The following is a 22,403-nucleotide window of genomic DNA, read 5'->3' on the forward strand; positions in this document are numbered from 1 at the left end:
AAAAAGTCTTTCAAACATATCTTTTATGAGCTCTGTGTCACTCAGTGTTACCACACTCTCTCTCCTTCATGCACATCTCTGCCTGAACGTTCCTCCGGAGCTCTCCTACATTTTGGTAAAGATAGGAGTGATTTGCTATTTTAATAATGTTAAAGAATTGCTCTAACCCCTACTCCTAAAAGTAGGATGAAAATTGCACCACTGAGAATTTATGGAATTTCCTACTCTCAAATTCTTAATTCTTAAGACACATCATAATCTAGTGTCTAATGAAGTCTAATATAGTGTGAATCATACAGTAAGTTGGTTTAAATTTCTATTTTTTTGTAGAAAAAAGGGTCACTCATTTAAAATGTGCATTATTAATAATCATTACTAATTAATAACATGTGACATTTAAGTCAAATTTTGAGTCATTTCAGTTGGGCCTACTGTATGAAAACAAAAACGTTGAAGTCCAATTTTTATACCATTTAAATTAAAAAGCGGGAACCCTCATCATTATTTTAAAACCAGGATTTACGTGCTTCCACTAAAATTACATCACCAGCAGCTCAGTTTTATTGTTAAAAAAAAAAAATTCATATTTTTCTCTTACAACTGGAGTAACCAGCTTGTATAATGTTAATTAAAAACTATATTTAGGATTCAAATGTTCTCGCCCCTGTTAAAGGATTAGGAAGATAAGATATTTATTAACTGTTTTTGATGAAATTGAAGATTTGACACATTTCACCTGCTGCACACTATTAGCCTTAGTGCAAAACCACTCTTTGCGACTTAATATCTGCCTTGATATGATGATGGGTCAAATATATGCACTGTAAAAAGTGAATAAACTGTTTCCTAAAACTTAGAAACAATATTTTGGAATTTCTTTGATTAAATCTTACACAGTTGTCCAGAGAATGCACATTTTAGACTCTGCCTAACTATTAATAGTGACCTGCATTTCTGAATGATGAGATTTATCAGGATGTTGTACTCGGTTCTCTGTCCACACCAGAATAAGAAACTTTGGGAATTTCCCCCCCAAAAAAATAGATTTACCACATTAGATTTACAAAGCAAGTCACTGCTGTCAGCATTTTGCTTAAAAAGACAGATTCCTATTAGCCAGATCAAATAGGCATTGTACATGTAGTACAAATATTAATTATTTAATAATGCTGGTATTGTACCATTTTATTGTACCAACTCTATCACTGGTATATCATTCAACACGAAGCTGTGACAGTGTTCTATAAATTTGTCCTACTGTATGTACTGTATCAATCTTTCTTACACTTGTACATACCAAAAATGTTTTGCTGCTTTAGTGCCCCGCCCATAAATCCATGCTACTACTTTCAGAAACTTGTGGGTTCATTCTTAGTATTGACATTCTTTAATCATTTGTATTTTTAGTCATATTGTATTTGCATAACAGTCGATTTGTGGGTTAAACTTAAAAAACAACCTGTCAAAAGATGCTACTAGTGTGACAGGAAATGTTCCCTCTGACAAAACTATAAAATATTTTTTGCATTGCTGTAACCTTTCTTAACTATAGACATGAAATATTGAAAAAGTAGTGCTTACTCATACAACTATAAATTGTTGCTACTGTAAGAAATTCTGGCAGGTAATAATTTTTTTTTTAAAAAATACACCAGCATATGCTTGAAATTTGACTCACCTCCATTGCTTGCAGTTATACTATGAAATGGAAAAAAACACTTTTCAACCAACTCACTTGGTTGATGTAATTTACAAAATGTGAGGGCAAAAGCTGAGGTGAAATACCTTGGTAGTGAGTGTTGAATTAGAACAAGATAATGGGACTGTTTCTTTAATTAATTTAGATCAATTTAGTCAAACACTTTGCAATTTAATCCACAAATTCGACGATTGAAGTTAACAGACCTGTTGGCATCATACTACCATAAAAACTCATTGGCGGAAATTAGCTCTAATTATCTTCTAATTCAGAAAGCAAATCTTCTCTTGCTATTTTTAAACAGCTCAAGTTTCTTTCACCAAAGTGTTAGAGCTGTGCTGAGCGATTTGTGCTTTCCATGGCTACGCATAGACATAGATTTTATTCGGATCACAGTAGATACTGAAGATTGCTAAAATGGCGCTTTTATGATCGTAACGTGCTACAGCGTTGCCAGGGATTGAAACACTGGGTTAAACACTGTGTACGCCACTTTATTGCATACGCTAGCCTTGTTGGTCCACCATGTGAGAGCACAGTTAAAGAATAAAGCCCTTGGTTTTTCACGCACACTTTATGTAACCTTTATCTAGCCTTCATCTGTGTCATTTTCTATTTTCTATTTCTATATATTGGCAACACAGGTTTTTGTCAGATTTTATGAGGTGGGTGTGTGTAAACTCTCAATAGAGGTAACATTAAAAACACACTGATATGCTAACCGGGTCTACAGAGGCTTGGGTGTTTCATATTAGCAAAATAAAACATGTAGCTTGTTTTGCATGTTTAAGTTAATGAATATGCGATCTGGTTAGTTTGAGCATAAGAAAATGCAAAATACAGTGCAAAATCAATGCAAATAAATTATTTTAGCACCTGCACTGTGAATTAATGCAGCCTGATGTCACTTTGGGAACAGAGATTATGTTCGCAATTTAGCACGACTGAAATGTTAAGGAATGAAACATTTAGTGGCATACTGTTATGGGAAAAGAATCAACAGTACACTGTTGTGATGCATCACTGTGTTTTATTTCTGCTCTACCACAGTAATTGTTTCTCACTTGATAAATATCTTATACTTTTTATTCATTTATAATTACATTAAATATTGTGGAACATCACAGTTGTTTCCTAGGCTTTTCTTTCACTCAAGTGACAAGTTAGACAAGTTACAAAGTGCTGACACTGGAGACTACTTCCATAAAGGTTAAATAAATATAAATAAGAAACTTCACTGTATCTATAATTATGTTATTGTTTGTTAAATAACAACGCAGGCAGCACCATGGCTTAGTGATTCACATTATCACCTTGCTCCTTAAGGGTGAGGGTTTAATTTCCACTCTGTGTATGTGTGAGAGTGTGTATCTCTGTGAGTGTGCATGATCTCTCCATGCCTGGTGGGTTTCCTCCAGGCACTACGGATTCCCAAGGCTAAAGTCATATGGCGTAGGTTGATTGGCTTTTTTTCAAATTGCCTGTGGTGTATGAGGATTTGTTGACCATCCAGGGTGTACCCCATCTTTTGCCATAAGCTCCAGGCCTCCCACTTGACCCTGTACAAAATAAGCAGTATGAATAATGGATAGATGGATTACTATCTGTCTTAGTTTGTTATTTTATATATCTGTGTACGGGAGCTGTTACTGTACAGTAGAAGTGATAACAACATGCAGTACTGTGCATGCCTTATTTCTTCATATAAAACAACTGATGTAGATTAAAGAAATTAAAACCGGTAGTAAAACCGAAAGTAATCATCTGTCATAATCTGCACCCATTTCTCATTGGTTCATGTCTTTAGTTAGATGTTTTTATGATTGAATGATTTGTAGATCACTGTGTGTAGCTTAACAAACTAAAAACATTTCTCTGAAACTGCTCAGGTACGGGAACGGGACTGAAAACGTGAGCCAAAAATAAGAGGCCAAAGAAGTCCTTAAGAACTACTTCTCAAGACTACATAAAAAATACCAGAAAGTTTGGCTTTTCAGATCAAAATATGAAGAAATGATGGAGAAACTCTGTATTAGACCAAGCACATTTTTACTCAAACCTGTTATTTGTGTTCTGACCAATCAGTGGTAGTATACATTTTTCCACCGTCTACATAATAAAACTATGAAATAGCATGTTAAGTGCACTATTCATTACAGTATATCTTTAATGTTACTAGTGATTAGTAGTTTAAATAGAACATAATTTCACTTTATGAATTTTAGTCATTCTGTGTTCTCATTTGATGCTTTTGCGAATTACTCTGCTAGTTTGAGATCTGCGTTATCCCCAGCTGACGTGTGGGACATGTTGTTAGACACATCATGCTCAGCCGCTGGCTGCACAAGAACGTTTTAGATTTTTCCCCTTTAGCTTCCACGCAGTATAAGTAACATCACATGCACCAATCATTTCCTCTGCTGGGGAAAAAAAGGAAAATGTTTATTTTTTTTCCTACCACATGAAGACCTTGAGAACGAGTGCTGTTTTTATTCCCTATCGCAGCGCACTGGCTGGCTGCACATTTATAAAAAAAAAGTGCCTAAGCAAAATGATGCTTTTCTGCGTTCTCTATTGGAGCAGATAATGAGATGCACACGGGCCCGTGATTGCAATCCGCCGCAGAGCCGAGCTTCTTTTTCCGCGACTCTCTTTTATTCTGGTGTGTTTTTCCCCGGAAAATTTCACAACAGATGAGATAGCGGAGGCGCCGAGTGATTTTGCAGCTCTCTCCAAGGTCAAACTAATCGCTCACGGTAACACCTCGGGCGGTGTGAATGGAAAAACATCGCCGTAATGATCTCGCTGGCTCAGAACACGCAACAAGGCCTTGCACATGCAGCTTAGTGCTTATTACTATGCGAAAGAATGCGACACTGCATGCTAACAAGTTTTCGAACACGTGGCACCAACCGGATGAAATTTACGACCCATCCTTTCGATCGTGACTAAGCCATGGCGCCTTAAATCAAGTCTGGGAATTGATTGAATTTCCGAGTGGCGTTCACTCCCATCCTGCTTGGCAGTCAGATTTCTCACTGACTATTGAGCAGGCACTTTATAAATGAAGTGCCACTGAAAATTTCAGAAATGTCTCATTCTGGCATTCCTCTTCGAATTCCAAATGTTCAATCTATGCCTCTGATTAAAAAAAGAAATAAATAAAAAAATATAAATAAAGAAGGTTAACAGTGATGATGCGTACAGGGGCTTGTCACTTTCCGTGGTGTGTGAATGAGTAAAGCATTGCTGGGGAATTTCTAAACTTGTGACACAATGGGATGAAATAGGAACTACCCATTTGGCAGTCAGACAAGCCCCACGTGCGATTTGTCAGGAGAGGCAGGGACGAATTAGCACTGCTGAAATTGACTGGAAGAAATGTCTCTAGTGAGAAATGTCTCTCATGAGCTTTACTTTAAGACTACTCAATTTATTTGATGGCTTTTTTTTTCTTCCTATTTTATTTTCGCAAACACCACGTTTTCACAGCAAATGTTCTGTAACTGATTGCGCAGGGTGCGACAGCACGTGATGTGCATGGCCGATAGTTTCAACACGGCGATGCAGGAGACGCTCGTGTTTATTAGTTGAGTAATAGGGTGTCATCTGGCATGACTAATAAATCTGCATTGACTAATAAAGAGCTCCATCGGCTGATTAGCATAGGCCACATCGCGCAACTCAGATGCATTCAGTCAATTAATTTCCATGTATATGATGTACTGCGAGAGGCGTTCATCTGAACTTTTTCTCCGCAATGTCTTGAATTTTAAGAGCCATGTATAAGAGTTCTGACTTATGTATTAAAATCTCAGTGTGAAGTAGCACTTCACAGCAGGAAGTTCCCAGGCAATAAAAAAGAACGTCTTATAGAATTCACCATTCAGTGCTGAACTGATGTAGTTGCTGAAATTTAATAATCAGGCTTAGGCACTTAAAGCAATGTACTAAGTCATCAGTTGATGGAACATGCTGTATTCTATGCCCTAAAGCCCGCAGCATACCCATTTCCCTTTTCGATCTATTGCTCAAACGGAAGACTTGAGACCGACAAGTCAATAAATGATGCTGATCCGATATTGATCATTGTCTTACCAGGACAAGCATCTTAAAAACATTCACTTATCAGCCATAAAATTATGACCACCTGCCTAATATTGAGTAGACGCCATGGCCCCCCAACCTCCCCACAATGTCGGATGGAAGTAGATAAAATGTTTTTGACAGCAAATTCAATTCATGTGTGTGAAAACGTATGAATCAAAGGTCCCTGATGAGCAAGCTAAGGGCGAGGAAAAACTCCCTGAGATAATAGAAAAGATAATTAATAGGGAAAAACGTTGAGAGGAACCAGACTAAACAGGGAACCCATCCTCATTTAGGTGATAACGGATAGCAGGAATTGTTTTGTAGTCATTCTGTCTTTTAGTCAAATAGAAGTTTAATATTTACAAATGATGTCCAGTTCATTATCGGAGGCTCAGGTAGACTGTTGGTAATTCCAGTCCTGAAATATTTATCAAGTGCAGAAGCAGCTGTCTGCATCAGCCGCGGCCAGGATCATCCTTATAGTATGTAGAACCGTCCCAAGTCACCACACGCATCCCAAGCAGACCACACTGGGCTTGCATGTGACGAGATCACCAACCAGAACCGTGGCAGGGTCTGGATCACTGGATCACAGCTCAGGAGCGACATACTGTATGTAGCTGGACAGAGAAAGACATAAAGAGAGAGAAGAGAAAAGAAGAAAATAAATAAGTTAGGTATGGTCACAGTCACATGTATGTATAAGGTAAATGTATATTTTGCGCAGGGCTCAAGCAATGACTCCGGCAGGACTGACTATGGCAGCATAACTAAAAAGGAAACGCAGACAATAAAAGGTCCCTAGTTTGTAAAGCAACAAGTCACTTCACTGTCAAGGGAAACTTTTTGTGTTGGAAGTAGAAGAAATGCCCAAGCATGAGGATCTGTGTGACTCTGACAATTGTGATGTCTAGTGGACTGGGTTAGAGTAACTCCAAAACTGCAGGTCTTATGGGATGTTCCTGGTCTGCAGCGGTCAGGACATACCAAAAGTAATCCAAAAAAGTCAAAATTTACCTTTAGAAAAGTAATCTTGATGTTGTAAAGAATCTGGCCACCACAAGTCACTAAAACAGTGTGTCAAGTCTCCGGAACAGTACTAACAACACAAACACTTTTCTTTGAAAAGATATTCTCCCTTTTTTTAAAAATTTTTAACAACGATGACGGAAAAGCCTGTCGAACACGTCGCTCCATGATCTCCCATAGGCATTCAAATGGCTGCAATATGTTAACCAGAAAGGCCATAGCATATGATTTGCATAATGTTCATCCTCATTAGAGTGCTCAGTGACCCCCTTGTGTCCTGAGGTTGGTGGCCAGGTCATCCATCAAGAAATCAGGATAAAAATGTTTCTTCATAGGATAGAGAAGAACTTTGAATGGGTTTGCATTGACTTATCAATCTACTAAGATTAATAAACCATACCACAAAACCCTTTTCATTATTTTATTTTTCAACTCTGCAAACAACTTTAAAGTATGTGTAATTAGTGCACATTTATTTGGTTGTATTTAACATTTTTGCAGGAGTTTTTTAGTGTGAAGATGTTCTTTTAAACTTTTGCCACATGCATGGCTCATTGCAGTTTCTTAGTAACAAGATGTATTTTTTTTTTATTAAGTACACAGAAGAGAGACAAAAAGGGTGGTAACAAAATTTACAGTTTATATATATATCATGAGGAACCTAATAAGTTTTTCTAGGCAAAATGCTAAAAAATGGCTCATTTGTAGGCAATAGTGTTCCTGAAATATGGCCATTCACCTACAGTACTGTATCCTGTGTGTGAATGAGTGAGTTAAAGGGGTGTACAGTAGTTTACCCCAGTTATCTTAGCAATGGTTCTTACTGAACAGCTGAATCAGACGGAGAGAATGAATTTACATGCACTTGAAAGAGAAGGTGACTGCACAGACACACATTCCAGGGAATATTTTTAGCAAATTAGAGATTTGTCCACCCAGTCCTGAAGAGGAAAAAACAGGAATTTGGGGGGAAAACGTCCATCTGATTTTTCTTTTTTTTTTTTTTTAAAGTAATAGTCAGCCATTCCCTGAGGTCATCCCTACTGACTATAAGTATAATGTGGTCTTTGTTATCCAGGAAAAAAAGCAAACAGCCGAGATATCACAAGAACACTCAGAGCATGCTGTTATTGGAAGATAACAAGCTTTAGGGCGATAGTTGTAACTGTTTTGTGTGAGGTTGCATCACACCATCCCAGCATTGATTATTTTCCTATAAAAGTTTGCTTTATTTCTTTCTGGTTTACCAGATGTTTTCACAGCATTTTCCTGCCACTTTATTAGCAAACCTAAATCTAATGATACACATAATGTATAATGAAAGTGTTCTAATGTGTTTTATATATATATATATATATATATATATATATAGTATTTTTTTTCTCCTATCGCTAATGTTTCTTAAATGGCTCTCCACTGTTCGTCAGAAGCTGTGCGATACCCTGTGGGGTGGGCTTTTGAGAGGTCTTTTAGTCAAGCTCCTACAGTAGCTCCTAGAACAAGATATTATCACCCACGTGAACGCTTTGTGCAGTGAAAGCATGTATTTGTGTATTCGGCAGATTCTAAATGTCCAGCTGTGCAGCTCAAAAAGTGTTCAGCAGGCAAAAGCCATGTGCTTCTGCTGTGTGGTCCACTTCATTACTGATTCCTGTTCGACTGCATCCCAGCAAACCCCTGAGAGCGCCTCGAGAGAAATATCGCAGTCACTCCAAAGCTGTGAACTAACACATGCCGTTTAACAAATTTCAGCATGTTTTGTCTTCAGGCCAGAATTTTTATATATATTTTTTTTTATTTTAGGTTTTTTTTGAAGCACCATGACTCTTTCTAGTACTGTAAGTAAAACTGACATAACCAAATTTCACTGTCTAAAAAAAGTCCTATATATATATAAAAATCCGCATTGGTCAAGTCTTGACTTTCTGCAGTTGTCACGGTTTCCTTGATGTTGCACAAATCACATAGCTAACTACAAAACTTGTCTTTTTTGACCACAGACTTTTATCAGCTAAAACATTCGGATGGAAATGCTTGTGCATCCATCATAGTAGAGCATTTCTGCAGAAGAAAAAATGCATTCACATCTATCAAACACCAGAAAACCCATATGACTATCCGTGTGTCCCATTAATAATCGTGGAATCTTTCCACTTCATTTGCATAAACCCAGTTCATTTTGTGTGTCTGTGTGTCTGTGTGTGTGTGTGTGTGTGTGTGTGTGTGTGTGCGCGCACTGCTTGCCCTGCTTGTGTTGCTCGCTTCAAATCAGCAGCTTTTGCTGAAAATAAATAACTTCTGGTTGCGTTGCTGTGCCACTTCCATACTGATGTAAGTGCAGCATAAGAAATGTAAAATCAGAATGTAAGTCAATTACATTATGAAAAGCAAATTTCAAATGAAGTTGTGAGGAATATTTTTTCTTATTTTTTTGGTAACAGGAAAAATCTGAACATGTAGTTTGGCTACTGATAACGTTTCCTTTGTCTGTGTGAAATAGAAGTAAAAAGGTTTTAATTATGTAATACCTGTCAGGGAAAGGGCTCGGTCAGATTTGGAGAAGTGACAGCCTATAACGTCTATAATTTCAGGGTAATAGTTCTGTTTATGATCTCTAACTGCTTTACCTCTCTGTCTCTCTCTCTCTCTCTGCAGAGTCTGGACGGTAATGTGATCGTGCACAGCGATGCCCGTGTGTCCTCTCTTACCCTAAAGTACGTCCAGTTCACGGATGCTGGCCAGTACCTCTGCACCGCCCGCAACTCCATCGGCCAGGACATCCAGAGCATGTATCTGGAAGTGCGCTGTAAGAAACTACGCTTATCATATGTTTGTTTTATTTTATTTCCCCTAATTATAAAACACACTGACTGGTCCAAGAAAAAAAAATTGCACTCGAATATATCGTTACGCCACGTTTAGCTTTGATCACAGTGCACAATGGGGTGGCTAGTTGACATGTGAAAACAATTTCTCATGCGTTCAGAACCACTTATTCATATTCATGGCATTTTATTGCTACATGCAGTAATGTTGCTGTTCCTGAACCTGATCAGAGGCTTATACAATGGCCATTATGCATGTTGGGTTAATTGCTTCATGTACTTTCACTTCTTACCCCAACGCATCCATCGCTCTGGAATAGGATCAGCCTGGACTCATCAGACCATATGACCTTTTTTCTATTGCTCCAAAGTCCAATGCTTGTGTTCCTGTTTAGTCCCAATCATTGGAGTTCTCAAAACATTTTATGCATAGAGAAATGCTCTTATTTTTACTAGCTGTGATTTCTACTGTGTTTTTTTTTTACATTGCATTGTCACCAAACGTTGGTGCATTGGTCGGTCATTAATAATTTTCTGACCCTTTTTACCCACAAATATTTTGGTTCAGGACTATCTTCCTATTTCTAATAATGTGTCGGCTAGTTCTCAGAATTCAATTTCAGTAACTGTAATGATAAGGACCAACAATATGGCCCTTCTGACAAAGCAACATTTTTGGGCCAGACAGTGTAATTAATGCAGCTGATGACTCATGAACAAAGTCAAAAATAATGTCTGTTCTTTTTTAAGTAATAAACAAACTATGATTTGAATAGTTTAAGACCGAAATCTGTGTTTAAGCTAGTGTGGCAAAAGCTAAATGAAATACTGAGACACAAAGACTAGATTAAGGGAATGTTAAATCTAGATGAACAAGAAGTCCAAGAAAATCTTAAATCTCTCCTTATATGATGACATAATTTAAAATATTAAATTATTAATGTTTTATTTAAGATATTTTCTCTTTGCTAAGATATAGTTTTAGATCGAATGTAATAAGCACTACAGACTGCAGGAATGCATTGAAGAATAAATCTTGAGAGTCAGAAAAACATACAAGTATCTTTGATTATAGAAAATTGTAATTTGTAATGTTGAAAGTCCTGGTCAGTCATAATTAAGAATTCAACAGTGCAGCAACAATAATGAACTCTCACTCACTCATCGTCATTACCGCTTAATCCTGTGTTCAGGGTCGCGTGGGGCCTGGAGCCCATCCCAGGAGACTTAGGGCACGAGGTGGGGTACACCCTGGACAGGGTGCCAATCCATTGCAGGGCAACGATAATAAACGATTTATTATTATTTTTTTATTTTTTTCTGATGATATTTTATACAGCAACACTGACAAACATTCAAAGGAATTAACAACAAACCTGAAATAAAAGTGCAATATTTCAAAGTAATCCAAAATCAATACTAGATAACAACTTGTCTTGTGAGCCTTGAAAATGTGTTCCTATTCGAGTTTAGGTTTGTAAAAAAAAAAAACGTATTTTTTCCTTTTTTAAAGTAAGTAATATAAGTAATATAGTATGAACTTTGGCAAGTTATTAAGTTTTTTTTTACATTGATGTTTTTGTTTTTACCATAATAATAATTAAATCTTTATTTGTGTTATATAAAATTATATTTTTTTCGCATTTTAATATTGGATATTTTTTATTTATTCATATTAAGCAATCAAAAATGAGGAGAAAATTGATCTGCTGTAGAAACTGTTGCTACAGTATATAAATCTCTGTTGCATAGCACTCTTGTGCAAATCAAATATGACACACATTCTGACTGCCAGTAAAAAAAAAAAAAAGTAAGCATGAAGAAGTAATGCAAAAGCTTTTAATCTTATCAAATTATGTTTTTTTTCAGCAGCCTCTATGCACCCTTAGCATCTAAGAGATTCAGAGGGGAAAAAAAAGGTAGATTGAAATCAGGTTTTAATCTTACTCCGGTCTTTCAAATGGGTTCCAGGAATCATAAATCGGGAGCTGAAAAAGCCTGATGTGTAATTGAAAGACTGATTGGATTAATTTCGCTCACCTGAAAAGCAAGTAATCTGCTTCCGTCGTGAGATAACATCACAATGTGCCGCTGATGTGCGGTCGCAGTTCCACGCAGTACGGCTTGCTTGTAATCAGGTGCTTGGCTGAGTGCTTGGAGTGTCTTGGGCTAATTAGCGATAAGAAAAAGGTGCTTTGTTTTGAGCAGGTGAACCTGAATGAGTTCAGGCTGTTACGAAACCTTTGAATGGTCTGGGATGTCGTTATCCAGGACACAGCTTTTGAGAGCAAGGACAGGTAGATAAAAAAAGACAGAAGACAAAAATAACTGATTCACTGCTCACTGAAAATCTTAGCCAGGCCTCAGGAGGTGCATGTTACATTCATTAAAACATCAAGACTTTAAACTAGTATTGTAGTGCATAGGAGCTTTATTTCTCTTATACTACTGTAACATGGTGACATTTTTATTAATTAAGGACAGTTGATTTTAAAGAACATCCTTGACAAAAAAAATAAAATAATAATGATTAAATTTTATATTTTTAACCGAAATATAAAAGTGTGATCATCATGATTGTCAAAACTGTAGTTTAAAAAAAAAAAAAAATTAATCAGCCCACCTTGTCGAGAATACAGTGGTGCTATGTTATAAATCGTTCTAACTAAAACCCATCATTTGGCAGATTTTTCAGCATAGTAGAAATCATAGCGATAAAATACATGTCACGGAAAGGTATTTTTTGAATGTCTGTATGGTGAGTTATGTTCTTTCGGATGGCTGAGCAATTATAAGGTTATTTTTTACTCCAGAAAAGAGATGTGTTTGCGCTGTCTGAACACCGGTGTTGCAGCCTGTGGTCCTGTGAGAAGCTCACAGATCATGATAAGATTGGAGGGCGAATTTGCCTTATCACAGCAGCACCGTGGAGATGTGCTGACTCTCTCGTGCCTAGCGGTCTAATATTAGAGAGTTCAATTACCCAGTGGAGCCTTTTTTACTCGTATGGCCAGCTTTATAGCCAGAAAAATTACGCAATTGCCAAGAAGGTTTCACCTCACAGTTTGAGATGAGAAATGCTTTTGTGGAAAGACAAAGTCCAAAAAAAAATTTTTATTCACATGAGTTATTAAAAGAATAGTTTTAGCCTTCTATAATATAATAGACAAACAAAAAAATGATGTGTAGGAATGTAAAGAATCATGAATTGGATAAGAATTCCATGCAGACAAACATCATTTGCATTTTTTAGGATTATGACGCAAATTATATTTTGATTATGTACCGATCAGCCGGCAATGCTTCTCAGGGCTTCTGTGGATGTGCTGTGTTGTCTGGCACCAGAATGTTGGCCTCCATGGATTGGACTTGTTTTTTTAGTGCATCCCATGGGTGCTTAATCTAGCAAGTTTGGAGGCCGGGTCGGCAGCCTTGGGCTGTTTGTCTGCTGACCCTCATGCGAGGTGGGCTTTGATGCACTGAGTGTTCTGGTGCATGTTATGAATTTGCATGAAATACTTCCCAAAATATTTAAAAGGTGGGGGGAAAAACATAAAATTGCATAAGTATTCACCCCATAAATTAAACTATATAATTATAGATTGAGTGCAGTGAGCTTCCTCCAGAGGTAATGGAATAGCGTTTATCAGTGTTCATGATTCACATGATTTCGATAAAAATACATAATTTGCTGAAGGACCTAGAATATGTTAGATAAAATATCTAAACAAAGCTCACAGTAAGAGAACATGGCACAATTGCAACTCTGCCTAGAGGAATATATTCACCAAAAGACCATGACTGGGGAAGGGGGACATTAGTCAGAAAAAGAAACCAAGAGGCCAGCAGCAAGTACTAATGAACAACTGGCAAACCATATGACAAACCATTTGATGTTTGCCAAAAGGCATGTTAGAGACTCAAAAATGAATTATTATTTTGAAACAATCTTGAAGGAGTCCCCACTCTCTGGTCCAACTCATTCCAAACAGCTGAATTTAGAACATAACTGAATTTAGATCGGGAGATTGTGGAGGACATGTCACCTGATGGAGCACTCCATTGCTCTCCTTCTTGGACAAAAAGGTCTTACATAACCTAGAGGTGTGTTTGGGGTTGTTGTCCTGTTAAAAAACAAATGATGGTCCCACAAATTGCAAACCAGATTGTATGGCAATGAAAAATGCTGGGGTAGCCCTGCTGTTTAGTGTGCCTTGAATTTTAACTAATCCATCAACCAGCAATGCACCCAAGTGGAAACCACATATTCAGAAACCGTCTGTTCACCTCGATGTCTAACAAAGATGTGGCGGTTATAGCGAAAAATCTCAAATTTGGAAGAAAGGACAGTTTTTAACTGATCTAAGGGGATTCCTGGCCATTCTTGGCCCAAGCAAGTCTCTTCTGCTTGTACTGTATTTCTTCTGAAGTAATAGTTTCTTTGCTGTAATTCAACCTTGAAAGCCTGACTCACGCAGCCTTCTCTGAGGAGTGAATGTTGAAATATGTCTGCCGCTTGAACTTTGAGAAGCTTTTATGTGGGTTTTAATCTGAGGTGCTGTAAATTAGCGGTTTCTAAAGCTCGTCATTCTAATAAACTTATCGTCTGCAGCAGAGGCACTTCTTAGTCTTCTTGGTCCTGGGATGGTTAAAATGTTTATGTACAAAGTAATTTCATACCTCCAAACATAACTTACAAATAATATTCATAAATAAATATCATTATAGATGAATATTCTCATGCCTGTAAAGAAAGCAACATATTATATGACAGCCAAGATTTCTGATGGAAAGACAAACCCTAATACTGGGTTTAGCATAAAAATAGAACTTCTCCAGCTCAGTTTAACCTAACGACTGTTGTACACAAATATATCTGGTCTGACAAGACCAACATACTTTTTGGCACTGACAGAAAGAGCTACATTTGGTGCATACCCAATACTGTTCATCATTCTTGCAATACTATCCCTGCAATGATGCATGTTGGAGCTGCATGATGAGTATTACCTTTGGCGTCCTGGATGCTCTTTTAAACAGTGAAATTTAATGATATTTTGGGTAGGTTATCACTCTAGACAGATATTTCTCCGGCCTGACAGAGGGATTCAAATCCAAACTGTTGCAAAAGTTTCAATTTAAAAACCAATACAGCACTGAGCACTCAGCGTCAACAGGACAGCCGGTAAACTAGCTGGTAAAGTAGACTATTACTTCTGTTTTTTCAGTATAATTGCTTAACCACTGCTCTGATGGGGTTTGTTACAGATGCTCCAAAAATCCAAGGCACAGTGACAAAGTTTACATGGGAAGGGAATGCAGCTAATCTCACGTGTGAGGCTCTGGCTCATCCAAGTGCTTCGGTGCAGTGGTTCCGCGATGGACTGCAGCTGCCAGCAGTGAACACGACCAACATCAAGATCTACAGCACACCCACCATCAGTTACCTGGAGGTATTTCCACCATTCATCTACTGCTTCCGCATGTCAGTCACGAAACCATAACTAAACCTCTAGCTATAACTAAACGTTAAAGTCACATTTTTTCAAGATTTGCTATTTTTGTGTCCCACTGACCTGTAATATACTGTAAATTTCCATAATACTTTTTCACATTGCTTAGAGAAATTTATCAGTTTAGTCGAACCACCCCATTTCTGACATTCAAGATTTCCTTTACTGTATATTTCCATAGCCATCATACTGTAGCTAAACAATAAACTGTATTCCAGCAACAACAAAAAATTTTGGTAAAGGATGTAGGACTGGTAGGATACAAGCATACAAAACCTGTCACCTTCAGAGTTTAAATCTTGGGCTTATGTTTTCTTCATGCTTGGTGGGCTTCCTCTGGATACTCCAGTTCCCTCCTATGGTCCAAAGATATGTGGTCTAATTTGATTGGCATTTTTAAATTGTTTTTTACTGTTTATGGACTAATGCCCTCCAGGTCGTATCTTCTCCCGCCTTGTGCCCAAAGTTTCCTGGTATAGCCTCCAGGGCCCAAATGACCCTGCACAGCATAAGCAGAATTGATAATGGATGGACAGATGAAAGGTTCCTTGCTAGTTGCATGTGTATACCAGTGCCCAGGCCATATATTGCTAAAGGGTTAAATGAATATGCTGTTGTGGACATTTCTACCAAAAGTGTAAGGTTATTACCCTTTTTTTTATGCACATGAAATTTACTAAGACTGAAATGCACAGTGAACTAAAACTGAATTAGCATATTAACATAGGTATTAAATTGGCAGTAGGCCATTTCAGCCAGTTGATGAAAAATCATATTAAATTATAAAAACTTTAAAAAATACATATTCATGAATATGCTTTATTATCTCAAGGCCCAAGTTCCTTAAAATTATTACAAAAAATTACCGTGGCACTTTTCTTTTCCACTGCTTGTTCTCACCTTTGATAAAATCAACACAAGGGAAAAGATTAAAAAAAGAAACTTTCAACAACAAAAAAAAAATTATTCACATTTTCCTAATCGAACATATGCACTTATTGTCCTTTAATATTCTCTTATCTCATTCATATTTTACCATATTGTATTTTAAACATTTGTACTGTAGCTGACTGAGCAATTATGCATATTTTTATTTCTTATTCGCATTCAAATGAATACTTTTACTGTGAATGAGTAAATCCTGCTCAAATTTTAGGGTAGCTCATTTTTAGCAATTTTTAGTTAAGTCATTGGACCATGTTTTGGAAGGTCCCAGGTTCAAACCCCACAAACACAACGTTGCCACTTTTGGGCCCCTGAGCAAGGCCCTTAACCCTCAACTGCTTAGATGTATAATAGGGCGTCTGGCAAATGTAAGTTTTGCTTGCTCCAACCACAGCAATTGTGTGTGTGTTATAATTGTTATTATTTTACTTGATACAATTGTATTGGCTTAATGTAATATTATAGATCACCAAATTGTCCATTAACATATTAAATAGTGTTGGAATATTCATTTGTCAAACCCTTTATTTTTCCAAGAGTTCAGAAGTATGAAAATTAATGACCTGTCTTTTTCCTGTTTATTTGTTTCTTCGACCTAATGACATTGCTGAGTAATATACAACGATCAGCAATAAATTTAACACAACTGCTAGATGAATCGAATAGCACTGAGTATCAATTAAATATCTGCAAACTGGTGACAGGATTCATGGGCACCCAATGAAGTGGAGAAAAAAGGCCAGCCTGTCGGGTCTGATCCCACAGAAAAGATAATGATGCACAAACTACTGAAAAAAAAGTAAATTCTGGCTTTGATAGAAAGCTATCAGAACACTCAATGCATCATTGCTTATAATGTACGGGGCTTTTCAGGCAAATAGATCAAGGTTGTTGATCTGGCTGCCAAATTCCACAGATCTAAATCAGAACACACATTCATGGAATATCCTGGACAAACATATCTGATCCATAAAGGTCCCAATTTACAGCTGCTGCTAACATCCAGTCATGCCTCAAGGGTCAGACCTATTTTGGTGGAACCTACACAATACTGGGCATAATTCTTTGGGTTTTAATGTTATGGCTGATCAGTGTATATAATTTTGTTTCTACAACAGTATGATTTTCTTATTGTTTTCCCTCATAGGCAACCTATTAAAATAATTACACTAATTAAACTGTTTTCTCAGTGAGGCCTGTATAAACAGCGTTGTCAGTCGCCTCGGAAGCAACACAACAGCACTGAATAAATAAACAAATAATACATCAATTAATGTATTAAACAACAAGTAACTTAAATTAAAAAATATATATATATTTTCAAAAGGGTGTCATGGTGTCCCTCCAGGGGAAAACTGTGACCCAGTAGGGAAAGCAGTATAAGAAAGAGCAATTGCGTGAACACTGTCGTCAGGTTTTCAGGCCATTTCACAGAGCTCACAATGTTCCCTGTGACAGAAAGTCCCTGCACTTGCGGCACACTTTCCCAGGCTGCTGGGGCTAATAGTGACACCACTATCCTCTATCTGTCTCTCGTTCTCCCTCTCATCTTCTCTCCCTGGGTTGTTCAGTAATTATCAAGCAAGACGACGGCCACAAGCTTTGGCACAAAAGGCCACTGCAAGTGCTCTGGCCGTGAGCTTCCCAGAAGCCATTCACACGAAAAGCAAACTGTGCATGTCGTGCTAGGTCAGAGCACACAGCAGCATGATAACATTCTTCCTCTCTTTCTTGTTTGTTTTCAGGTCACCCCAGAATCCCAGAGTGACTTCGGGAGCTACAACTGCACAGCCATCAATGTAATCGGCAGCGACTCTAAGGAGTTCCTGTTAATCTTAGCAGGTGTGTACGTGTGAGAACAGAATTAAAATATACATAGATGTACAAAACAGAATATGAACATTTCATTACATGTCACTTTTTACAGTAAGTAGTTTAATGTCATAAAGTTATGTCGAATCTCTTTCTGCTAATTTCAAAGTCTACAGTCAGTCAGAAGGTAATTTTCCCCCCAAACAGAAATCGCTACACCAGTAGAGGCTGCGGATCTAGTTTTTTGGGTTGAGGCTCTGGAGTAATAAACGCAGCGGGACATAATTTCCAGCAGACAGTCAGATACGCCGCTAGCTCAGATATTTTTGACGCTCTGTAAAGTGGGTCAGCCGTGAACCGGCGTGGGTGGCTTTGAAGCGATTATTTAGTCTCCACGCGATGGACAGTGCAGACATGACGCCCATCCTCATCTTCCACCACATGTCGGCAGTTCCCCGCTTGCCCTATAAGCACCTAAAGTGGAAAAGCCAGACTTTTATTATTTCTCAAAAGTGTTCATTAGTGAAAGCTTTTATTTCGAGGAAATAAAAGCACTGCACCAAGTGAACATGGTAAACATCCTGTCCAGTGAATCAGCAATTTACTCTTCTTTTTAAAGATTGATTTAAAAGTTTTTTTCTTTTTTTAAACTTAATTATTCCCCTGCTATTTATTCTAAACACCATACTTCCTGCTAATATGTTTAGTGCTGTTTTTTTTTTTTTTTAAAGTGTACCCTATGTGTGTTCAGAGAAAAAATCAAACAGTACATAATTGTTATACCTAAAGATCTGGGAAGGTGTAATTATTACCTCGTTTGGGATTTTAGTCCTACCTGGATCCGTCATATCTGTCATCTGTCATCTTTATGGACGGCACATTCAGATGTTTGGGGGAAAAATCCACCTTATGTCTTTAAAATGATTAGTAATGCTGCCAGAGGACATCTGTAGTAATTATTGTAACTAAACAAAGACGTATTTAAAAATCTTAACTTGTTCAAATAGTACTTAATCCATTGTCATTTTGCTTCTGTAAAACAGCAGCAATTACTCTGTGGGATTTTTTTTTTCTCATTCATGACACAGTAGTTCAAAGATGTGCTTTGTTTTAGGTCTTAAGCCTTTTCTGTTTTGCAACTTGCAATTAACTGATAGTCTTTCTTTGCCCAATCCCTGCCTCTACATTAATGCTAATTGACACCAGCTCTTTTTTAACACCAACAACCACATCCCTCCCACCCCCCAATCACCCTGAGCAACCAATGTATATGCAGTATGCAGTAAAAACTTGTATACTGTACCAAGAACCAGTATAAACTGTTAAGGACATAGTACTGTCTTCTTTAACACATGGCTGCCACACTTTTTTGGACATGTTTAATGAAAACCTGGTGGTAAAACCACATGATGGAAGTACATCACCATGTATAATATGGATATAATGATGGCATTGACCAGTTAACGGCGTAAATAACATCTGTTAGGGACTTTATTGATGTACTGCAAGCATGGCGTGAGCAGGAAAGCCTAGATGGGGTCCTAACTGAGTTGTCATTGTCACTGCAGCTCTCCCATTGACCTTTTCAGGCTCGTGATTTAGCCATGGTACAGTAGGTCCATACCACGTTGTATGGTCTTCGTGATTAAGAGTTATGGCGTGCATGCAGAAGGTTATCAGTGTGTCTGTTATATTTAGAGATTTGAGTATAAAACTGGATCCAATTCCTCACACGATAAAAAGCACTGTTCATGTCATATGCCAACCAACCAGACGCAATAACAATGTACTGTAGTAAACATGTGATAAACACCTGGTTAGAGCACAGTGTGGACTTACTGGACCTGGTGAGCATGTAATCATGTGAGGTGATAGGAAATTAGTGGTCGTGAACATGATCCCCTGAGAGGGATATGTCTAGGAAGTAGTAAGAACTTTATAAATGCATATTTTTTTATCTTGACCCTGTTCCCACTAAATTCTTCAATATTTTTAGGAAGGGGTGGGATCTTCATGGTCTTTATTAGAATGTGACAGGGCCCTTAGCTTTGTTTAATGTTATGTTAGCAGTGTATATTAGATAGTAGTGTTGCTAGCAATTACAGAAACACAATAGTATTCATGTATTTCCAAGCACAGCTAGTTAAAAAAAATATAAACACATAATCTCGAAGGATATATTACAGTATTCAAGGCCAAAACTTTGTACTGTAATTCACTTATAAGTAGCTTTGTTTCTTCCAGCTGTGCTTACACTACGGAAATGCTAGTTTCCACAATCACACCTGCTTCACTATGCTAGCACCAAGCTTGACATTCTGATTTGCAACATTTCAGTATTTACTGCTGTGCTAACCATACAAGGAGTTATGATTTAAAAAAAAAAGGAAAAATAATTCTAGGACATTTCATTACTGTTATCTTGGTGCTAGCATAAACAGGCATAAAAGGTTTCGCTAAAAAAATCATTAAAATACAATGGCAGCTGAAGTGAATGACATTTAATAACTCTTTACCGTGGTACCTGCCATGGGGTGGATATATTAGGCATCAAGTGAACAGTCAGTTTTCAAAGTTGATGTGTTGAACAGTTTAAAAAGATAGGCGTGAGGATCTTTGACAAGGGCCAAATTGTAATGGCTAGATGACTGTCAGAATAGTACTAAAGGGTCCCGTTTAGTGTTCCCAACATGGAGTGATTAGTACCAAAAGGTGTCCAGGGAAGGAAATTTACTCAAAATGAAATGATACAATTATTTGTCACATGTAACTTTCAGCACAGTGAATTTATTTATTTATTTGTGTATTTGTTTAATATACAAAAGATTCATTTACAGTAGCTCTTCTATTCTATTCTATTAGACTTCCCGGACTGACTACAAATTAGCTACCCATGACCTTGTCCATAGTTTAGTCCCTTTAGTTTTTTTTCCCTTTTTACTACTTTTGATAAGTTTTATCCACTGCAGACTGGTAACATCTCACAAGAGCTTCAGTTGATCTGACCCAGTTGTTTAAGTATCACAAAATACTGGAAATGGCTTAGATTGAGGTCAGGATGCAAGTTCGTGCAATATGGAAATGGTGCAGTGGGCAGTATGAGGCTGTGCATTGTCCTGCAAAAACAGAAGGCCCCTGGTGATCAAACCAGGCTGTTCTATTAAAGTAAAGAGGTCAGTAGTTACAGCAGTTTGCCTTTGGATGTCAGAAATATGTTAATGCAAATTAATAACAGGTATTTGAATATCATTATACACTGCCTGGCACATTAGAAGGGCTTGGATAAAGCAAAGGAACTAACCAGGAAGATGGATGAAATTACTGGAATTGGCACTTATTAAAACCTGCATGAATAGTATCGAACCATCAGGCAAAAAAAAAAAAAAAAACACGAATAATCGTGATATGACATAATTAAAATATTTGGTTGGGACTAAACAGCTGTGTCAGGGTAATAAGCAAAGCAAATGGAAAAAGCACATGCACCCATCAAGCAAAGCGTGGTTCTAAGTGAATTGGCCATCCATGAATTGGCCATCACATTACGTGTTAATCACGGCTAAATGCAGTCACAAAAAATATATAGCTATGCGTTTTTTTTTTTTTTTGTTTTGTTTTGTTTTGTTTTTTTCAGTCATTGAAAATTATGAGCTGCAGCACCTAGAAAAAGAAAAGCAGCAGAAATAGAGCAACTTTACAGCCAAGCTTGCTCAATGTAACATGTGTTTTTGTTCTGTAGAGGTGCCATCGACTCCAGCTATCGATCGCGTGGAACCGTACCCCAGCACGGCCATGGTGGAGTTTGAAGAGCCTGATTCAGACGGAGGAGTGCCTATTCTCAAGTACAAGGCTGAGTGGAGGACAAAGGGTCAAGAATGGGTTAGCAAAGTGTACAACGTGGAGGAGGGTAAGTGTCTCCGCACACTGTTCTGTGCATGAAAAAAAAATCAGCAATGACAAAAGGAACAGATTATTATGTATAACGTAGTTCCAGAGCACTGTTGAATTGTTATCCTTGATTGCTCACAAGAGTTTAATGATTTTTTCCAATAGCAGATCTGACCGTAGTTCCAGAGATTTTTATGGGGAACAAAAATTAAATAAATAAATTGTAATATGGTACGGTAAAGTTTTGTAGGTATAGATTTATAAAAGGAGTCTCCAGAGTCAATGCTTCATTGCTGTCAGATGTAAAGTTTTCTGACATTGAAATGCCTTTAGATCAAAGTTTGTTGTGATTCATGGTTTCTTTTAAATAATTGTGATGTTTTGGTCTTTGATAAATGAAAACTTGTTACACTTGCTGCGGTATAAGAGATATACAACACTTTGTATACTGTTATGAAGAGGTATAAAAAGTTTAGGAGTTTAAGCAGTCGCTTTTGTTGTATGTCCTCCGTCATATGCCTTAAAACCCGGCAGTAGAATTTGCTATGGAAAAAAGACCTCATGTACTTGGTCGAGCTGCGGACCTGCCTCACCTTTTGT

At 37.5% G+C, this 22,403-nt stretch overlaps 1 protein-coding gene across 7 annotated transcripts in view; it reads left to right on the forward strand.

Annotated features, from left to right (window-relative positions):
- The window catches only part of ncam1a (neural cell adhesion molecule 1a), a 294,029-nt gene that overhangs the window by 217,022 nt on the left and 54,604 nt on the right, over positions 1 to 22,403 (forward strand). For all 7 annotated transcript variants that reach the window (XM_053477987.1, XM_053477980.1, XM_053477983.1 and 4 more), the window contains exons 9-12: positions 9,476 to 9,626; positions 14,914 to 15,098; positions 17,849 to 17,945; positions 21,655 to 21,822. In XM_053477987.1, the coding sequence (XP_053333962.1) occupies positions 9,476 to 9,626; positions 14,914 to 15,098; positions 17,849 to 17,945; positions 21,655 to 21,822 (601 nt within the window). The remainder of the gene's footprint in view (positions 1 to 9,475; positions 9,627 to 14,913; positions 15,099 to 17,848; positions 17,946 to 21,654; positions 21,823 to 22,403) is intronic.

This window comes from Clarias gariepinus, chromosome 19 (genome assembly GCF_024256425.1).
Source record: "Clarias gariepinus isolate MV-2021 ecotype Netherlands chromosome 19, CGAR_prim_01v2, whole genome shotgun sequence".
In the NCBI taxonomy this organism is placed as follows: Eukaryota; Metazoa; Chordata; class Actinopteri; order Siluriformes; family Clariidae; genus Clarias; species Clarias gariepinus.